The 18252-nt window shown below is 43.3% G+C and overlaps 1 protein-coding gene and 1 long non-coding RNA gene across 2 annotated transcripts in view; one reads left to right on the top strand and one right to left on the bottom strand.

The window, feature by feature from the left end:
* Nucleotides 1-18252, top strand: part of ATAD2 (ATPase family AAA domain containing 2) — a 116221-nt gene that overhangs the window by 87792 nt on the left and 10177 nt on the right. The window contains exons 25-26 of the mRNA XM_074985623.1: nucleotides 6656-7090; nucleotides 11249-11382. Of these exons, the coding sequence (XP_074841724.1) occupies nucleotides 6656-7090; nucleotides 11249-11382 (569 nt within the window). The remainder of the gene's footprint in view (nucleotides 1-6655; nucleotides 7091-11248; nucleotides 11383-18252) is intronic.
* LOC142008437 (uncharacterized) lies at nucleotides 971-15907 on the bottom strand. The gene is made up of 3 exons (XR_012644145.1): nucleotides 15889-15907; nucleotides 14127-14161; nucleotides 971-1066 (listed from the first exon to the last, which is right to left on the bottom strand). It is a non-coding gene; the product is annotated as an uncharacterized LOC142008437 (long non-coding RNA).

The raw sequence follows: 18252 nt of genomic DNA on the forward strand, positions 1-18252 counted from the left end.
TGATAATGAGAAGTGTCATGGCTTTATCTCTTTGGATTCTGTAAAAAAGGTGCAGAATATGGCTGAGGAGGATCCAAGCTATTTGCTGAGAGTAAAAATGAGTCCCTGCGCCCTGCTCTTTCTCTCACAGCCCTTCAGGCCATCTTAAATGACTTCACTGAAGCATTCAAAAATCTCGGCCTCACACTGAACATCAAAAAGACCAAAGTGCTCCACCAGCCTTCACCTATGGGACAATCTCATGCACCTTTTATTGAAGTCAATGGAGAAACTGCTGGGAAATGTGGAGCACTTCTCATGCCTTGGAAGTCATCTTTGTACTGAAGTTGACATTTAATGCAGAAATCTAGCATCGTCTGAGCCATGCAAGCTCTTCTTTCGTCCGCCTGAGACAAAGGGTCCACAAGAACTGGGACATCTATCCCAAGACAAAGCTCTTTTTATGTCATGCAGTGGTTATTCCAACGCTACGATATTCATGAGAAACCTGGAGAGCAAACAGGCATTATTTGAAGGCACTTGAACAATATCAATGCTGCCTCGGGAGAATCGTAAATATCTCTTGGGAGGATAAGTGCATAAACACTAGCGTCGTGGAAGTCAAACATGACCAGCATTGAAGCCATTATCGTTCATCAGTAACTTTGTTGGACTGGTCACATGGTTCGGATGTCTGATCAGCACCTCCCAAAACAGATTGTTTTCTGAATTGGAGGAAGGAAAGAGGAGTGTTTGCAGGCCAGTGTAAGTGATATAAGAACATGCTGAAGGCACACGTGAAAAAGTGCAGCATTGTTGTCGATACCTGGGAGAACCTTGCCCAAGACCATCCCCAGTGGAGAATGGTAATCTGTGAAGGAGTGGCACAGTTTGAGAGGTCTTGCTGCAGTGCAGACCAGGAGAGGCTGAGAAGAAGAAAAGAGAGTCAAAAACTGCCCAGTGCCCTTCCAACAACTAACACCACCTACCTCTTTTTTGTGATAAGATCTGCAGCTCCAGAATTGGGTTGATCAGCCATCAGTGGACTCACAAATATGAGGGTGACATGAAGATATCCTACTCATTACTGTGTGACCGCCGAAAGAAAGAGAGGGGGCTTTAGGTTCATTCTCAATACAATATTAAGTAAATGAGCATTGGTAAACTTTTCAAAGAATAGTCGTAACATTTTGTTCAGCATTAAAACATTTCAGAGTTACTAATAGCATCCCTTCCTAAGGTGTTTGTTATTCTGAGGTTCTACTATACTATCATTGGACTTTCTACAGCCCTGACTTTTTTTTTCCCCACAGGTCCTCCAAGTTTAGCCTATTTGTGATAACAAGGCATCATCATATTCCCATATTTACATGACTCTCTTCTCAAGGCTCCATCCAAACCCAACGCAATTTATGCCATGCAAAAGATGATGGACATTTTCTCAAACGTCAGCCTTCCAATAAACATTCAAATATTAACAGCTGTCACCAGTACAACAGCTGGAGGTTTTAGTAGCACACCAAGATGCAACACAGTCCAGAGACTTCCTCTCGGCTCCCAGATTTTCTGTAACTGCCAACCTCGTATGCATTGTGGGAACCAGCCCACAAATCTCTGCCAAGACATGCCTCCAGCTGCTCAGCCATATGACAGAAGCCACATTTGGGGTAGAACTTCTCAGGTTGTACATACTCTTTCCAGGTGTGATTATGCACAGCACATGTACTTCGCAGATACAGTCTTCACAAACTCCTAATTCTTGCCTATCAAGACCAAGGGCTCACTCTACAGGACATAACCCCAAAACATCTGACTGGATTTTCCTATTCTCCAGCCAGCACCATTCCTGATTCTAATGACCCATATTTCCCTAATTGTTTGGAAATCATACTTTCAGATCCACATGATGAAAGGAAGGTGGTGCCCACAGAATCCTCCATGTGTATCAACTACCTAGAATTGCAAGTGGTTTGCAGCGTGTGCCAACATCGCCTGCTCCTGATTACACATCAGGCCATAAAAATGACGGACTGTATAACTTGCATATTCTACATCCACAGATAAGGCAGAATAAGGTCCCACTCCCTGCGCTTGAAAGCGCTGATATTCTGGAACTGGGTGTCCAACACATCAGCATTTTGGCCGCATATCTGCCTGGACACCGGAACACCAGTGCAGACTTGATGAGCCAATCAGTCTAACAAGAGAGAACTAGACACAAGAGTTGTTCAGGACTCAGTCATAGGGCAGATAGTCAGTCATATATGAATATGAACTATGAGCAGGTGGCATACATTTGTATTCGGTGCAAGGAATTCCTGGCCGTCAGAAACTATGTATAGGGTTTGGATACCAGAATGGATGAACTGGAGGAGCTAAGGAGAGAAAAGTACGTAGATAAGACTTTCTGGGACACTGTAGAAAAGCCCCATCCCTAATCCTAGTCCTAGGCTATTGAGGAAGATGAAAGTCTCAAGGAAGGAGAGTATCCAACAGGAGTAGAGGGAAATAATCCCATATTTGGGATCCTTCTTTCTCGCAATGAAGACATTTTTGTGGGGGAGGGAAGTCTAGTTATTAGGAAGAGACAGATAATAGGGAAGATTCAATCATTAGAAACATAGTTAGAACTGCAATAACTGGGAGAGCGACATAGTGACTTGCATACCTGATGCAAAGGTTGCTCATCTCTAGAGATGTCTAGATATACTTACAAGTGACGCTAGGGAGGAACTGGTGGCTGTATTAAGTGTAGATACCAGTGGCAGAGGGAAGGGCAGGGGTGAGCTGTTGAATGCCAAATTTAGGCTGATGGTTAAGAGATTGAAGTCCAGGACCTCTGTAGGAGCATTTTCTGAGATGCTGCCCCATGTCCAGAACTAGACAGGGAGAACTGCAGAGTCTAAATGTGTGAGTGAAACGATGCAGTAGGGAGGAGGGTTGAGATTTGTTAGTAACTAGGGAAACTTTCAGGAAAGGGGGAGTCTATACAGGACATTTGAAGAGTAAAAATATAGTTGGGAAAGCCAGCAAAGAATTTGAAGAACAGCTAGCCAAAGACTCAAAATAATAGCAATTTTTTAAAAAATACATCAGAAGCTGGAAGCTTGCTAAACAACCACTGGGTCTACTGGGCAATTGAGATGATAAAGGACCTCTGAAGGATGATAAGGCCATTACAGAGAAACTACATGAATTCTTTGCATCAGTCTTCATGGCTGAGGATATAGGATTGATTTCAAAAACTGAGCTACTGGGAACTGTCCCAGATTAAACTGTTGTTAGAGGAGATTTTGGAATAAATTGTTATAGTAATAAGTCACCAGGACCAGAAGGTCTTCACCCAAGATTTCTGAAGGAACTCAAGTGTAACTGTGCAAAACTACTCACTGGAGTCTGTAACCTGTAATTTAAATCAGCTTTTCTACTAAATGACTCAAAGATAGCTAATGTTACATCAGTTTTTAAGATGGACTCCTGAGATGATCCTGGCAATTACAGGCCAGTAAGCCTGACTTCAATACTGGGCAAACTGGTTGAAACTGTATTTAAGAACAGTATTATCAGATCTCTATATGAACTGTTGGTTGGGGAAAGAGTCCATCTGGTAATTGTAAAAGGAGATCATGCCTCTCCAATTTATTAAATTTTTAAGGGGTCAACAAACATGGACAAGACGGATCCACTGGATATAGCATACCTAGACATTTAGAAAGCCTTTGACAAATTCCGTCACCAAAAGCCCTTAAGCAAAGTAAGCTTTCATAGGATAAGATTATGGTCCTCTCATGGACTGGTAACTGGGTAAAGATGGAAAACAAAGGGGAGGTACAAACTGTCAGTTTTCAGACTGGAGAGACTTAACTAATGGCATGTCCCAGGGGTTTGTTCTGAGACCAGTCCCTTCCAGTATGTTCATAAATGACCTGGCAAAAGGGATAAAGATTGTCGCAACATTTGCAGATGATACAAAATTACTCAAGATAGTTAAGAACCAGGCAGACTGTGAAGCGCTTCAAAAGGATCTCTCAAAAATGGGTAACTGGGCAACAAAATGGTAGATCAGATTTAATGTGGATACATGCAAAGCAGTTCACACTGGAAGATACAATCCCAACTATGCATATAAAATGACAGTATCTAAATTAGTTGTTACCATTCAAGAAAGAGATCTTGGAGTCATTATGGATAGTTCTCTGAAAACATCCACTCAATGCACAGTAGCAGTCAAAACTAACATTGTTGGGAATTCTTAAGAAAAGGGGTAGATAATAAGAGAAAATATATGGCCTCTGTATAAATCCATAGTACGCCCACATCTTGACAACTGCATGCAAGTGCAGAAAACCCATCTCAATAAAGATATATTGCAATTAGAAAAGATTCTTAAAATGGCAACAAATGATTAGGGGAATGGAACAGCTGCTGCATTAGGAGAGATTAATAAGATTAGGACTCCATCTTGGAAAACAAACAAGAAGAGGGGGCCCTGTCAGAGGTCTATAAAATCATGACTGGTGTACAGAAAGTAAATAAGGAAATGCTGTTTACATAACACAAGAACTATGGCATCACCAAATGAAACTAATAGGCATAGATTTTTTTAAAAAAGTATTTCTTCAGATAACAAAGTCAACCAGTGGGACTGTGCCAGAAAATATTGTGAAGGCGAGGACAAAGTGGGTCTTTGCCCACAAAAGCTTATGCTCCAAAAAGATCTGTTAGTCTATAAAGGTGACACAGGGCTTCCTGTTTTTACAGATACAGACTAACACGGCTATTTTTTTGGTTCTTAAGGTCTTAACTGCTGGAGTTTTTCCCCACTTAGATGTCTTTATTACACCAGAGAACACCAAATATCCTCATTTCTGCTCTAAAGCAGGTAGGTCGTGGGTCCCTTGTAGATGCCATCCTCATTATATGGGACACTCCAGGACTCTGTCTTTCCACTTTTTCTCTTCTGTTCAACGTCTTCACAAAAGATATGTGGAATAGGTCCAATTCATATTCATGGCCACAACAAACTCATTATCCTTACCTCCTAAGCATGCTGGTATGTTTGCTGATAGCACTGCATATGATTCTGCTCATTGTCTCACAGGATGCAGCTGAATCCTCTGTCCAAATCTACATCTCCTTCATCTGCAGGCATGACTCCTTTATGGTTTTGGAATTTGGAGGTGACTGGTTCAGAGACTAAAAATATTCTCTTAAACAGCATACGTGACATGGATGGACATACTTATCTCCAAGATTCCTATCCTGGTTGTACAGCCAATCATACCTCAGTGATGTACTCTCATTTACCTTTCTTTATAGAATATATTATAGATCTTAAGATTCTGCCTGTCTACAAGCTCAGTGTTATCGGCTGCCACCACACCACTGCACTCCATGATAGATGGCCATTCTCTGTTCACCAACCTAGTCATGAAGAGATTCCTTAGAGGCCTTTCGAACCTTTACCTTTTCCTGCAACATCCCATTCCGCCATGGGAATTCCAATGGTGCCTTACATTGTCTCACCAGACCCTTGTTTGAGCCCATGGGAACATGCATCATTCATCTTTCTATGAAAATAGCATTCTTCATCTGCATGATGGGTCAGAGAAAGAAGTGCTCTCTTGACATCCCCCCTTCCCTGTCCACCCCCATTACAACAAGGTCACTTTCTGCATACATCTAGAATTCCTGCCTAAGGTGCCATCCTCCTTCTGTTTGAACCAACCTATGCACTTTTCCTGCTTCTTTCTAAAGCCACATACCAACTAACATGAAGCAATACTACAACCTTGCATATTAGGCAAGCATTAGCCTTTTACTTTGATTGAGCTAAATCTTTTAGACAAACACCATGCTTATTCCTCTTAACTACCAAACAATCAAAGGGAGCTACCATATTCCAATGACATCTTTTTGAGTGGATCTCTCAGTGTATACACCTTTGTTATTAATTGCTCAGCCAGATATCGCCATCCAGAACTCAAGGACAGTCCACTTGTTTTCTCTCTACCTTCATTGTAGAGAAAGGCACTTTGCTGATCACTGACATTTGCAAAATGGTCACCTGGGCAACTACAGATACTTTTAGCTAACACTATGTAATTGCCCATGATACACTGTCCTCTCATTATTGGACACCAGTCTGAAGCTGCAGCCTTCCATCTAGGGGTACTGTTCTACAGTCACCTATAGTGGAACACCCATAAGGATATTGCAGTACTTGAAGAATAAAAGAAGGCTTTTCACTGTGTGCAGTCAGTGAAGTTCTTCAAGTTGTGTATCCCACTGTTTACCCTACTGTCCATCCTCCTACCCTCTGCCTCAGAGGGGAAAGAAAGTTTTATTTTGTGGAGGAAAAGGAACTGAAAGCACTTGGATCACACAGTGCTATATATAGATGTTAAAGTGTGAGAGGTGGAAGAGCACATGCAGTGCAGTGGAAATTGCTATCTAAGGTCTCCAGTCCCAGGCACAGTGGGCACTGCTGCACCTTTAGTGAAGCACATGTAGTGAGACTCATCTCCAACCTCAGTGTGTAGTCTTCTATTTTTTAATTTATTGTCCTTGTTAATCAAGTCAGAGACTTGGGGTGTAGATATCAATTTTGAATAATTATTTGAACACATTTCTGAGTTACTCTTGTGTTTTACTGTTTTTTGTAACTCTTCTGTAGCTTTATCAAAGAAAAAACCTCGCAGAAGGAATAAATGGTCCTTGGGTAGTATAACAAAGAGGAGAAAGATTTCTCAGCTCAATAAAGAGAATAAAATTCCAGAAGAAGAGGAAGAGGAAATTGAGAGTGATGGAGAAGTATTTCTGGATAATCATGATTCTAGTGTGGATCAGACTGAAGCTGAAGCTACACATGATTCTTCAATGGAAGGAGAGGAAACTGCTCTTCAGGAACGGCAGACAAATGGTTGTGAAAACAAATCTGATACAGAAGGTGGGAAAGAGAGAGCTATCTGTGACAATGCTAAGCATGGCTCTGAAAAGGAAATCACCAAGACTTCTGTATTTTTAGAACTGAGAAGGGAAAGTGAGGGGTGTAATGGAGAAATTCCCAGTTCTCAAATAATGGAAAACTCTGAAGAGAGAGATTGCAATGGTATGAATCTAGAAATGAATCTACAAATGAAAGACTTAATAGCTTATTGATCCCGTTCTTGTTAATGAAATACTGTTTCCCTTTGTGCATTTATTAATCTTAAACTTTTCAATTTCACCCTATTTTATATTTTTATTCTCTATTCTAAATTATGCTTCTCTGTTCATAATGTTGATATCCTTCAGATAGCCTTGTAAATGTACTGGCCAAGCCAGTCTTGTCATCACTTAGCCAACCTTTGTTTAACCTTCAAGTCTTTTTCTCTTAAATCAGTCCTTCTAGCTGCACTTCTGTTGCCCTTCATTCAGTTACTTTTACTATATTAATATTTTCCTGATGTGCTCAGAATTAAATCGGATATCTCAGGTGGAGTTGTATCAGAGGCATACTCAATTGTTAAGGGTATTTTTACAAAAAGTCATAGACTGATCACAGCCCATGATTGGTCCATGACTTGTATTATATATCCCTGACTAAATCTGGCAGTGCAGCAGGTGCTTGCAGGGATTCATAGTCCGTGACCCATGAGGCACAGGGTGTTTGGCAGGGCTGACTGGCTCCACACTATTTACAGCAACTGGCAACCTATCGCTCAGCTCCTACGTGGAAATGTAGCCATGGGACTCTGCACACTGTCTCTCTCCCAAGCACCAGCTCCGTGGTTCCCATTAGCCAGGAGCCACACTGTGGGAGTGGAACCTACAGGTGGATGCAGCACCCAGCATGCTGGACAAAGGATGATGTTGCTATTTATGAGTAAACTCCCAAGGTGGGTGCTGCCAAGCGCGCACACCCTGAAATTCCTCTCACCCCAACCCACTGCCCCAATCCCCTACCACATCCAAACTCCTGCTGCTGGTGGGAGAAGAGGAGGAAGCAGTGACCCAAGACTTCCGTGGCAGTGACCAGTGCAGCTGGCCCAGGGAAAATAGGTAACAGGATGGCAAATGAAATTCTTCAGTGTTGAGAAATGCAATCTTGTGGGGCCACATTACTAGCTGTCCAGGGCCGCAGGTTGGACACGCCTGATCTAGAGGATAAGCAAGTGGGGTTCAGGAAAAATAGAAGTTCCACACAGCAGATATTGGCACTAAGATTGATAGCAGGGGAAGTCTGATTAAAGAACAAGAACATCTACAATTGCTTTGTCAATTTTCAGAAGGCATTTGCAGTATAGATCAGAAAGTGACTTGGGTGGTGTTGGAGTTGTATCATGTGGACAGCAGACTGATACGGTCGTTGAAGGATATCAATGACAACACGGGGGCAGCAGTGAGAACGTTCTGGTTTTGTTTAGAATGAGCAGAGGTGTGAGACAAGGAGATCTGATATCGCCAAGTATCTTCATCGTGCATCTAGAGAAAGCAATGGACAAAATCAAGGAAGGGGTATCTGCATGGGATTAGAACTAACAACTTAAGGATTGCAGATGATATAGTTATCACTGAGAGAGATGAGAAGCAAGCGAAAACAGTGCAGGTGCTAAACGAGGAAGGGAAGCAGTATGGACTGATTATTACCGTTGAGAAGACAAAAACAATTGTATTTGGAGATAAGGAAATAGGAAGAAAGATCACGTAAATGGGATTGAATGAGAGAATGTAGAGAAGTTCACATATCTGGGGAGCAACATAACATCTGGAATGTGAGAAGGAAATAGCAACTAGAATAGTGAATGCAAGAGCAAGTTTGAAGGCAGTGGATAAGATATGGAAAAGCAAAGCAATCAGCTTAGGAAAGAAGCTGAGCATCTTGCAAATGTGTATATTCAGCAGCATGTTGTATGGATGTGAGACGTGGGTGATAACGAAAGATTTGAAGAGAAGAATATTGGCATTTGAGAGGAGTTGTTACAGTAAGATGCTGAGAATAGGAGGGATGCAGAAGGTCACGAATGAGGAACTATATAGAAAAATACAGCCGAAAGAGAAGCTGCTGCAGAAGGTTATACAATGCAAGTTACAGCTATTCGGGCATATTTGCAGAATGAACAACGAACGAAAAATCAAGACCCTGGTATTTGGCATTGTGGACGGCTTGAATAGGAGAGGCAGTCCCCACAGAGAACGGGTAGATGATTGGTGGGGAGCTAGTCAACAGAAACTAAGCCACTCCACACCGGACAGGGAAAGATGGAAGGAAGTAGTGAGAGAGGCATCAGACACCAACAGGCGCTGAGCCCTGGCTATTGATGATTATGATGATGAGAAACTATATAAGAGAAATTGATGAAACAATGATTGCTTATCGTAAAAGATAACTAACGAGGGGATGTGATAAAAGTGTAGATTGGGAGCTGCTCTTCATGTAGTGCCCCCATTGGTGCTCCACTGAAGGTGTAGGGATGGGGAGGAAGAGGAGAGAAACTAAACTTCTCTGTCTCTATTTTGCTTTCTTTTTTTAAACCTAAGGGAGTTAAAAAAAGAAAAAGGGAAAAAAAAGCTATCTTAGACCATTACAGAGAACAAAGATACCAAAAAACAACTACTCTTTATGTTAATGATGAAAACAAGGACAGTTGTACTTTCTGTGTGAGGCCAAAGGTGGTTAAGAAGGAAGTGCGGAGCATATGCGTTTGCCTGGGTGAGCACATGCGTGGGCTCTATGGCGACTGCTACCAAAAATCTCCAATTAGAAGCATAGAAGTGCACATACACCTACAGTGGAGCACTCTTGGGGGGACACATCTCGAAGAACCATCGTTACTGTACAAGGTAACTTCCTCTTCCTGTTTTTCATCTTTTGACACAAAAACAAGACATTCAGTACATCAAGAAATGGCAAATTCAAAAGGAATATAAGGAAATACTTTTTCAAATAGTATGTAGTTAGAACTCATTGGCACAGGATGTTGTTGAGGCCAAAAATATACCTATACTGAAAAAGTTATTGGACGTTCTTAATAAATAGGATTCTGGATAACAGGAATATCCAGATTGTTAGTATTAACTGTGGCAATTCTTAGAAGAGATGGTAAAGCTAATGCTCTAGTATTTAAATTATTTTTTTGACTACTAGGGATTAATTGGTAGGGAAGGTATGACTAATTTTTCACCTGCCTAACATTTTCTTTCATCTTAATTTGAATTATCCAGTGTTGGATACTGGACTAGATGAACAGTAGATCTGATCCAGTTTGGCAATTTGTGTGCCTATAAATATTACCTAGTTACTATTTTTTCCCAAGTCTTTCCCATTTGAGAAAACATTTGAGAGATGTTTACACTGACTGCTTTGAAGTCCACATATGTAGTTACATTTGTAAGATGTTGCAGTTAAAAATTTATGCTTAATCAGCTAATAAGATTTTAGCATTTCAGTATAGATTTCGATGCCTTCATGTAGAGAGGGTATTTTGGGATACGGCATGGTGAAGTTTGAACTGCTGCTTGTGCATGCTGGAAAACAGCCACAAACAAAGCATCTCAGACTGGGAAGTGCCAGTAACAAGAAGCCACAGGACAATTCATTTTCTGTCTTGAAGACCTGTCTGTGGCTCTCCGAAGAGAGATGCTAATATAGTCTAGTTCAGAGGTTAGCAACCAGAATAACAGGAAGAGCCATTTTTTTCAGTTCGTTAAAAAACTCAATTCGAGAGCCACAATGCATGTCATTATGAGATGCTCCTTAATAAATAATGTCAAACCATAGGTTTTGTAACCCCTGTTTTAAGAACAGCACACACACAATGATTTGTCATGTGATACAAGTTTATTGCAGGACATTCACAAACTTATACATATTCTGTTTCCTCACACTTTTTATGTGTGTGTTTGTACCACTCTTTTCCTGACTTTTACTCCCAAACTTTCTCTTTCTTTGGAGGACACTAGGGGGAGTTATCCAGTGTTTTGAGATGACGTATTCGCTATTTAGATATGAAGTCTACATTTTGGGGTTTTTAGATGTTCACCGTTTGTCAACAATAATCGGGAGAGATTTTTTTGTTTTGTTTTGTTTTGTTTTGTTTTTTTACTTTGCAATTATAGCATTGGGAGCCACAAAGAAGTCCTTAAAGAGCCACATGCAGCTCTGGAGCCGCAGGTTGCAGACCTCTGGTCTAGTTCAACAGAACTGCTGGATCTTTGGTCCATGAATTAATCCAGGGAGTTTGACTTAATACTTATTTTAAAGTTTTTTGTTTTTTTTTAATCTTAGATATGTGTATACTTCGTATGACACGTAGTAGACGTTCTCAAGTTGAACAGCAGCAGCTCATCAGTGTTGAGAAAGCCATAGAGATCCTCACTGAGCCAGCTTCCCCACTTATTGTGGACTACAGAGAGCTTAAAGTATGTATACTTCCTATTTTCTGAAAACTGAAGTAGGGTTAAACAAGCTGATAACTTGGTATTGGGAGCATTGGTTAATCAAAGGATATACAGGTGATCACAATACTTATTTTTGACCTGATGAAAAGTTGTTGGCCTTCTATTTCAGCTCTCCATGAATTCCTAGGGAAAAAAACATTTCTCCCCAGTTTTTATTCATAAAAGAACATGTTAATTTATGGAACTACATATTAAAAAAATCCTTAGTACTGTTAGCTATTGATAGTCTTTGCCATGATTCTGGAACTTTTTAAATTCAAGATACTAATATAAAGATCTTATTTCTGGTAGGAATACATTTACAGTATAGTAAGTTAGCTGTCTTACATCAAGTTCTGTTGGAAGTGGTGGTGAGATGTAACTGATTCCTTCCAAACCATGATGTTACAATTTTTTCTTGAGTGATCGTCTATATGTATATTTCATATGTGAGTAAGGATATGCACCATGCTCTTGAGTCTTGAATTTTTGGCAAGCAGGGGCCATTGATCCACACATGCTCCATAGCAGTCCTTGTGCTTCAGACTGAGCATATAAAAGGTGGACTGATGCCTCTCCACTTCCTTCTTACTGCTACATGGTCTGAGCCTGAATCATCAGTATACTCATCTCTTGTCTACTGCAGCATTTCTATGAATATATTGTAAATAGTACAGTAGGGTCTCAACATTCGTGAAGGTTCTGTGTTGAGAACCCTTGCGAATATTGAATTTAGCGAATACTGTATTGTATGCCCAGCTGCTGGGGCTCCTACCTGGAACCCAGGGAATCCATGGCTGCGGCCGTTCCCTGCCTGCGGCCCTGGGGAAGCCATGGCTGCAGACGTTCCCTGCTCTGGGAAGCAGAGTCTGATGTCGCTCTCTGCCCCGGAGATCCAGAGAAGCCCCTGCTCATGAATACTTGAATTCACAAACCTTAGGTTAGTGAATGTTGAGACCCTCCTTTGTTCCAGAATGGTATAGTTAGTTTTTGCCTCTTTGTTGCCCACTCTGCCAACTTCTTCTCCTGTGAGAAGGCTTGGGAGTGTGCCTAGGTTTCTGGGGTTCAAGAACTCTGCTCTTTGCCCTTACTGCTTTTCTATGAGTGACGTATATCCGTGCTGCCAGTACTGCCTAGCTGAGGAGCACACATCAGCCAAACGAAGCATCTGCTGCCCCCCTTCTCTCCCCACCCACCCCAAATTTGAATCAGGAACCAAGGCTTAAACACTTGATGGAGAAAGCAAAGTCAGATCCAGGCTGGGCCTCCTCCCCTCTTTCTCCTTCTCCTCCTCCTCCTCCTCTTCTCTCTTCCACACCCTTATTTCCCTAATACATCAGTGTCGTCAAAGGGGAAGTGCCCCTTTAAGCACAAGTGCAGGAATGGAGGCTAAGACTTTTAAGCCTAAATAAAAGTCTTCCCATGAGATTGAGGTATGTTCATAGGTGCAGGGATGAACAGTCTTCTGAACTGCCATGAAGAAACAGATTACGTTCCTGGCCATCTCGAAGTGAGGGGAGATTGCACGTATAGGGGTAAAGACTTATGTCCAAGGAAATCATCTTGGCAAGAGAAAATGTGTGCAAGGATACAGATCTATCAGTTCTAGATTTGATTTTAATGGCTGAGCACAAACAGGCTTTGGTGGCCTCTTCCATATCTAAAATCAATGTGGAGGCTATAATGTGGTCCTAGGTAGATACAACTTCAACTGTGACCAAAGAAGCTTCATTTCTGAATAATCAGATGCAGACTCCCTGCATCCCAGGGCAGCTTGAAAACATTTTTGCTCTTCCCTGTCCTCTTTTATCCTTCACATTGGGACCAGCAGGTCATTCTCCCAAGGAATGAAGGTCATTCTCACATCCTTCCTGCCAGCCTTAGTATGCAGATATTACTACTGTCATCCAAGCTTTTTCATCCTACAAACCAGAAGCACCTTGGAAGCCTCTGTTGAATGAGGTAGAGGTGGTAGAAATGCTAAACAGATCGTGGACTAAGCCTTGGACCATAGATGATTAGCAAGGCAAATGACCCTGTGTCAAGGGGAACTCCTATGCCTATTAATCTCTCCTACTGACACTGGTGGGGGCCTTGGGAACCCTACTCTAGACAGCCGGAATTGATACATGAGCACTATTTACCATTGTCAGGCCTATGCCAACCAGCCTGTTGGAGAATTTGGAAGACAAAGGCAATCTACTTTTGGGGCAATTTCCTTGTTTTCACTGGATGAGGTAGTTACTGTTCAGGCAGTTTCAGGTGTTCATGCACAGGATGGTGTCCAACCTCCAGATTCATCTTAAGGAAGTTCAAGAGCCGAAGCCGAACTGTGGTTCCTGACATTGTGCAGTTATTCAGTCCCAGCTATGTGCTCCTCTCAATCAACAAGACCATTGTGTACCCAGCAAAGGGCAGAAAAGCATTACTTTTGTTCCATCCACATGTTTTATTCTTGCAACAGCCAAAGACTATTCTGCCTAGTGGATACAAGCTGCTTGACCTTCTGTGAATAAAAGTCTTCTTTTCAATCTCCCTCCATTTCAGGATCTCAAACTGTTTTCTAGCTAAATATAATTCTACTAATTATGCCGAATATTATGAAGTGGGAATTTTCTGTAATATATTTGTCTGTAAATCCGTTTCCCCTATATGCTATACTGTTACTTGCTAAAGGAGAGAAAAGGACTTTGGCTGGCTAAGACATAGGTGGGGGCGTTACCTACCTGTCTGAGCTTTAGTCCCCATATCAGTGGAGCATCTGAAAAAGACAATGGCAAATCCAGTCAATGGGACACCTCACTGCCAATGACACGGAAAGACACAGAGTTTTCTGCCTTTCTGCAGAGGAGCTGAGCAACATTCCCCAGTTGGAAAACAAAGAACTACAGAGGTGGGGGATAAGAGCCAGCTGCTGAAAGGAATCTCACAGTATTCATCTGGAGCTTGGCCAGCAAGGTCAGACAAAGACATATGGACAGCTTGAACAATGAAGTTGATTACAGCTTCTCTGGGCTAACCAGAATGGTCCTATGTTTTAACCTTCAGTTCAAGTATTTGCTTATGTCTATTCCACGCAGGTGTGTGCCTGCAGCGTGCACAGTTTTCAGAAGGTGTTTGTCCCCTCCACATTTACAGCCCTGAGAATCACCAACGTATATTAGTAGCTCCCCCAGTTAGACAAGCATGTCAGGAATGGTCTAGATAATACTTAGTCCTGCCCTGAGTGCAGGGGACTGGACCTGATGACCTTTCAAGGTCCTTTCCAATCCTATGATTTTGAAAGTTCCTGTACACTAAAGACCTGGGGATTGGGGAAGAACCACAATCACCATTACTCAGTATGAGGGCACAAGTGCAGATCTTGGCACTTGGAATAGTTCTCCCATCGGCTTATGTACTACCAGTGTGCCAATTGGTGCCACTCTTACCCAGTGATGGGCTCTGACAGAGACCAGGAGGGATGTCCTTTTCCTGGTCTCTCATTGTGTCCTGCCATAAGAATACAAGGGACCTTCTCAGTTCCATCAAGCTGACCTGTAGTCATGGTACAGACCTCCTTGGCACCTCTACCACCTATGTTCTTCCTCTTTCCCCCGCCCCCAGTGGCCCTATTTGGATCCTCAGCTGATGTACAGATGCCATACTTTGCAGGCATCTAGTGTCTCTGGGAGAATCTGTCAGACTGTCTCCTACAGCATCTCTCTCCAGACCCCCTTAGGGGACGAGGAAGTTTTGGAAGAACAGGAGGAAAGGCATGAAGGTGAAGCTATCCCTTGTGACAGGTTGGATCACAGGGGTCTCTTGAGTCTATCACCTGGTATTGCTGTTCACGCCATTGAGCCCACCAGCCTGCCTTGTGGCATACCCTACTAAGCCTAAATAAACAAAACATGCCAGCTCATGCTGATATTCTAAGGCTGTGTGTACACTAGCTCCCAACTTCAAAGGGAGCATGGTAAGTAGGGTGTCAGGAGATTACTAGTGAAGTGCTGCAGTGCATATGCAGCACTTCATTAAGCTAATTCTCCTCCACAGAAACTTCGAAGCAGCAAACTTTGAAGTACCTGCTTGCATGGAGCCATGGCTTACCCACCAGTACTTCGAAGTAGCCCAGGCAAGTTGCTGCGGGGGAGAATTAGCTTAATGAAGTGCTGCATATGCACCACAGCACTTCTATTAGTAATCTGCCGACACCCTACTTACCTTCAAAGTTGCGAGCTAGTGTAGACACAGTCTAAGAGACTCGTTATGTGCAAATTCTTACCCTGACAGTTGTTCTAATCATCTCTTTAACAAGTTAGGAAGCCTCCATGCCTTGGGCCCAGTTTTTCCCCCAGTTAGTCTTAGATGTTTCCAGCAGGCAGCTTGGGTGGTAAGTGAGGGTCTCCCCTGGTGTCTGGCCATTCCCCTATTGTTTTGGTTTCCCACTTTTATATCCCTTTTGCCCCAGGTGGTAATTCTTTGTTCTGTTCACATTTTTCTCACCTTGAGTGGAAAAGTAGGTAGTAGGCATCCTTCAATCCCGAGGGATCATGGGTTTGTGCCCCAGTTGGACTGATTCGAGCAGCGTCTTCTGTGGCTGTGCAATCCAATCCGGGAGTGGCAGTCCTTTCCGCACTGTGAGCAGCAGTAGGCAGATGTCGCTTCGGTATCATGGGCACGGATCTTCCTGAGGGCTCTCATATCTTCCGCTTCCTTCACCAAGGTAGTTTCATACATAGCAAGAGCTTCCTTCACTCCCTGTTTCCAGGCATGCCTGTCTGAGGCGAGCGAATGCCAGGTGTTCACACTGATAGAGAGAGCGCTGAGGTCACGCTTGCACATGTCCTTGTAGCACAATTTAGGTCGCCCTTTCAGCCTTTTTCCAGACACCAGTTCGCCGAAGAGGAGGTCCTTCAATATTCGGCCTTCCATCATGCGTGAGACATGGCCCAGCCAGCGCATACGCCTCTGTTTGAGAAGGGTGAACATGGAGGTGGTGCCTGCCCTCTCAAGCACTGCGCTATTGGGGACCTTGTCCTGCCATGAGATACTGAGTATGCGCCTAAGGCAGCGCATGTGGAATGTGTTGAGCTGCTGCTCTTGTTTTGAGCGCAAAGTCCATGTTTCACTGGCATACAGCAGTGTGCTCAAAACACAGACTGTGTAGACCTGCACCTTGGTGTGTACAGTGAGCTTGCTGTTAGCCCATACTCTCTTCGTCAGCCTGGAGAACGTTGTGGTGGCTTTTCCAATGCGCTTGTTGATCTCGCTATCAAGTGACGAATTGTCCGAGATCGTCGAGCCTAGGTACACAAACTCATGGACACCTTCCAGTTCATAGTCTAGCACGCTGATAGATGGCTCGTTACCCATGTTTTGGCCCATCGCCTGGGTCTTCTTTAAGCTGATTGTGAGGCCAAATTCCATGCATGCATCCGCAAAGCGAGTTATGAATGACTGCAGTTCCTGCTGAGTGTTAGCAGCAATAGCGGCATCATCAGCAAAAAGGAACTCCCTTAGATGCTTCGTAAGCACCCTGGTCTTCGCTCTAAGCCTCGACAGTTTGAAGAGGTTGCCGTCCATTCTTGTGCAGAGAGAGATGCCCCCCTGTAGCAGTTCCGAAGGCATATTTGAGCAAAACTGCAGAGAAGATGCCGAATAGTGTTGGAGCCAGCACACACCCCTGCTTCACTCCGCTGAGAATCTCAAAGGGTTCAGATGTGGATCCGTCGTATATAACGGTCCCCTTCATGCCTTCATGGAAGGCCCTAATAATGCTGAGCAGAGATGGGTGACAGCCGACCTTAGCCAGAATCGCGAACAGACCTTTTCTGCTGACGAGGTCAAATGCTTTGGTCAGGTTGATGAAGGCATATACAGAGGTTTGTTCTGCTCCCTGCACTTTTCTTGTAGTTGCCTAACAGAGAAAACCACGTCTATGGTAGACTGTTCAGCTCTGAACCCACACTGAGACTCAGGGTAGATTCTCTCCGCAAGAACATTGAGCCTCTTCAGAACAACATGTACAAATAGCTTCCCCACGGTACTGAGAAGGGAGATGCCATGATAGTTGTTACAATTGCTTTTGTCACCCTTGTTCTTGTAGACAGTAACGATGTTAGCATCCCTCATATCTTGTGGTATGCTGCCTTCTCTCCAGCATTGGCAAAGTATTCCATGCAGCTCTGAAATGAGAGTACCGCTGGTGCATTTGAGGATTTCTGAGGGAATACCATCTTTTCCCTGAGGCTTTTCCAGAAGAGAGTGCTATTAGTGCGTCGCTGAGTTCCTCCAAGGTGGGCTCAGCATCGACTTCAGTCATGGTGGGCAGAGGCTCGATGGCATTCAGGGCTCTCTCTGTAACTACAGTCTCTGGCGTACAACTGTGAGTAGTGTTCCACCCAGCGTTCCATCTGTTTGGTTCTGTCCTTCAAGACCTCGCCTGTGGCCGACTTAAGTGGGGCAGTCTTTCTTTGTGATGGACTGATGGCCTGCTTGATCCCATCGTACATTCCTCGCATGTTACCAGTGTCCGCGGCCTGCTGAATCTTGGAGCAGAGTTGGAGCCAGTAATCGTTGGCACATTGCCGAGCAACCTGCTGCACTTGACTCCAAGCAGACTGGAGCACCTGCAGGTTCACCTCACTGGGAGAGGACCTGTATGCAGCCAGTGCCTGTCTCTTCTTCTCAACCAGGGGTGTCAGCACTTCAGTGTGGGCTTCAAACCAATCAGCAGACTTGACTGTCTTCTTCCCAAAGGTAGATATCACAGTATTATAGATAGCGTCCCATAGTTGTTCCCATCTCTTGCTGATATCAGTGTCGTCTGGGCAGGGCAAGGCCTCTTCAAGTGCTTGGACAAACTCG

This window comes from Carettochelys insculpta, chromosome 2 (genome assembly GCF_033958435.1).
Source record: "Carettochelys insculpta isolate YL-2023 chromosome 2, ASM3395843v1, whole genome shotgun sequence".
In the NCBI taxonomy this organism is placed as follows: domain Eukaryota; kingdom Metazoa; phylum Chordata; order Testudines; family Carettochelyidae; genus Carettochelys; species Carettochelys insculpta.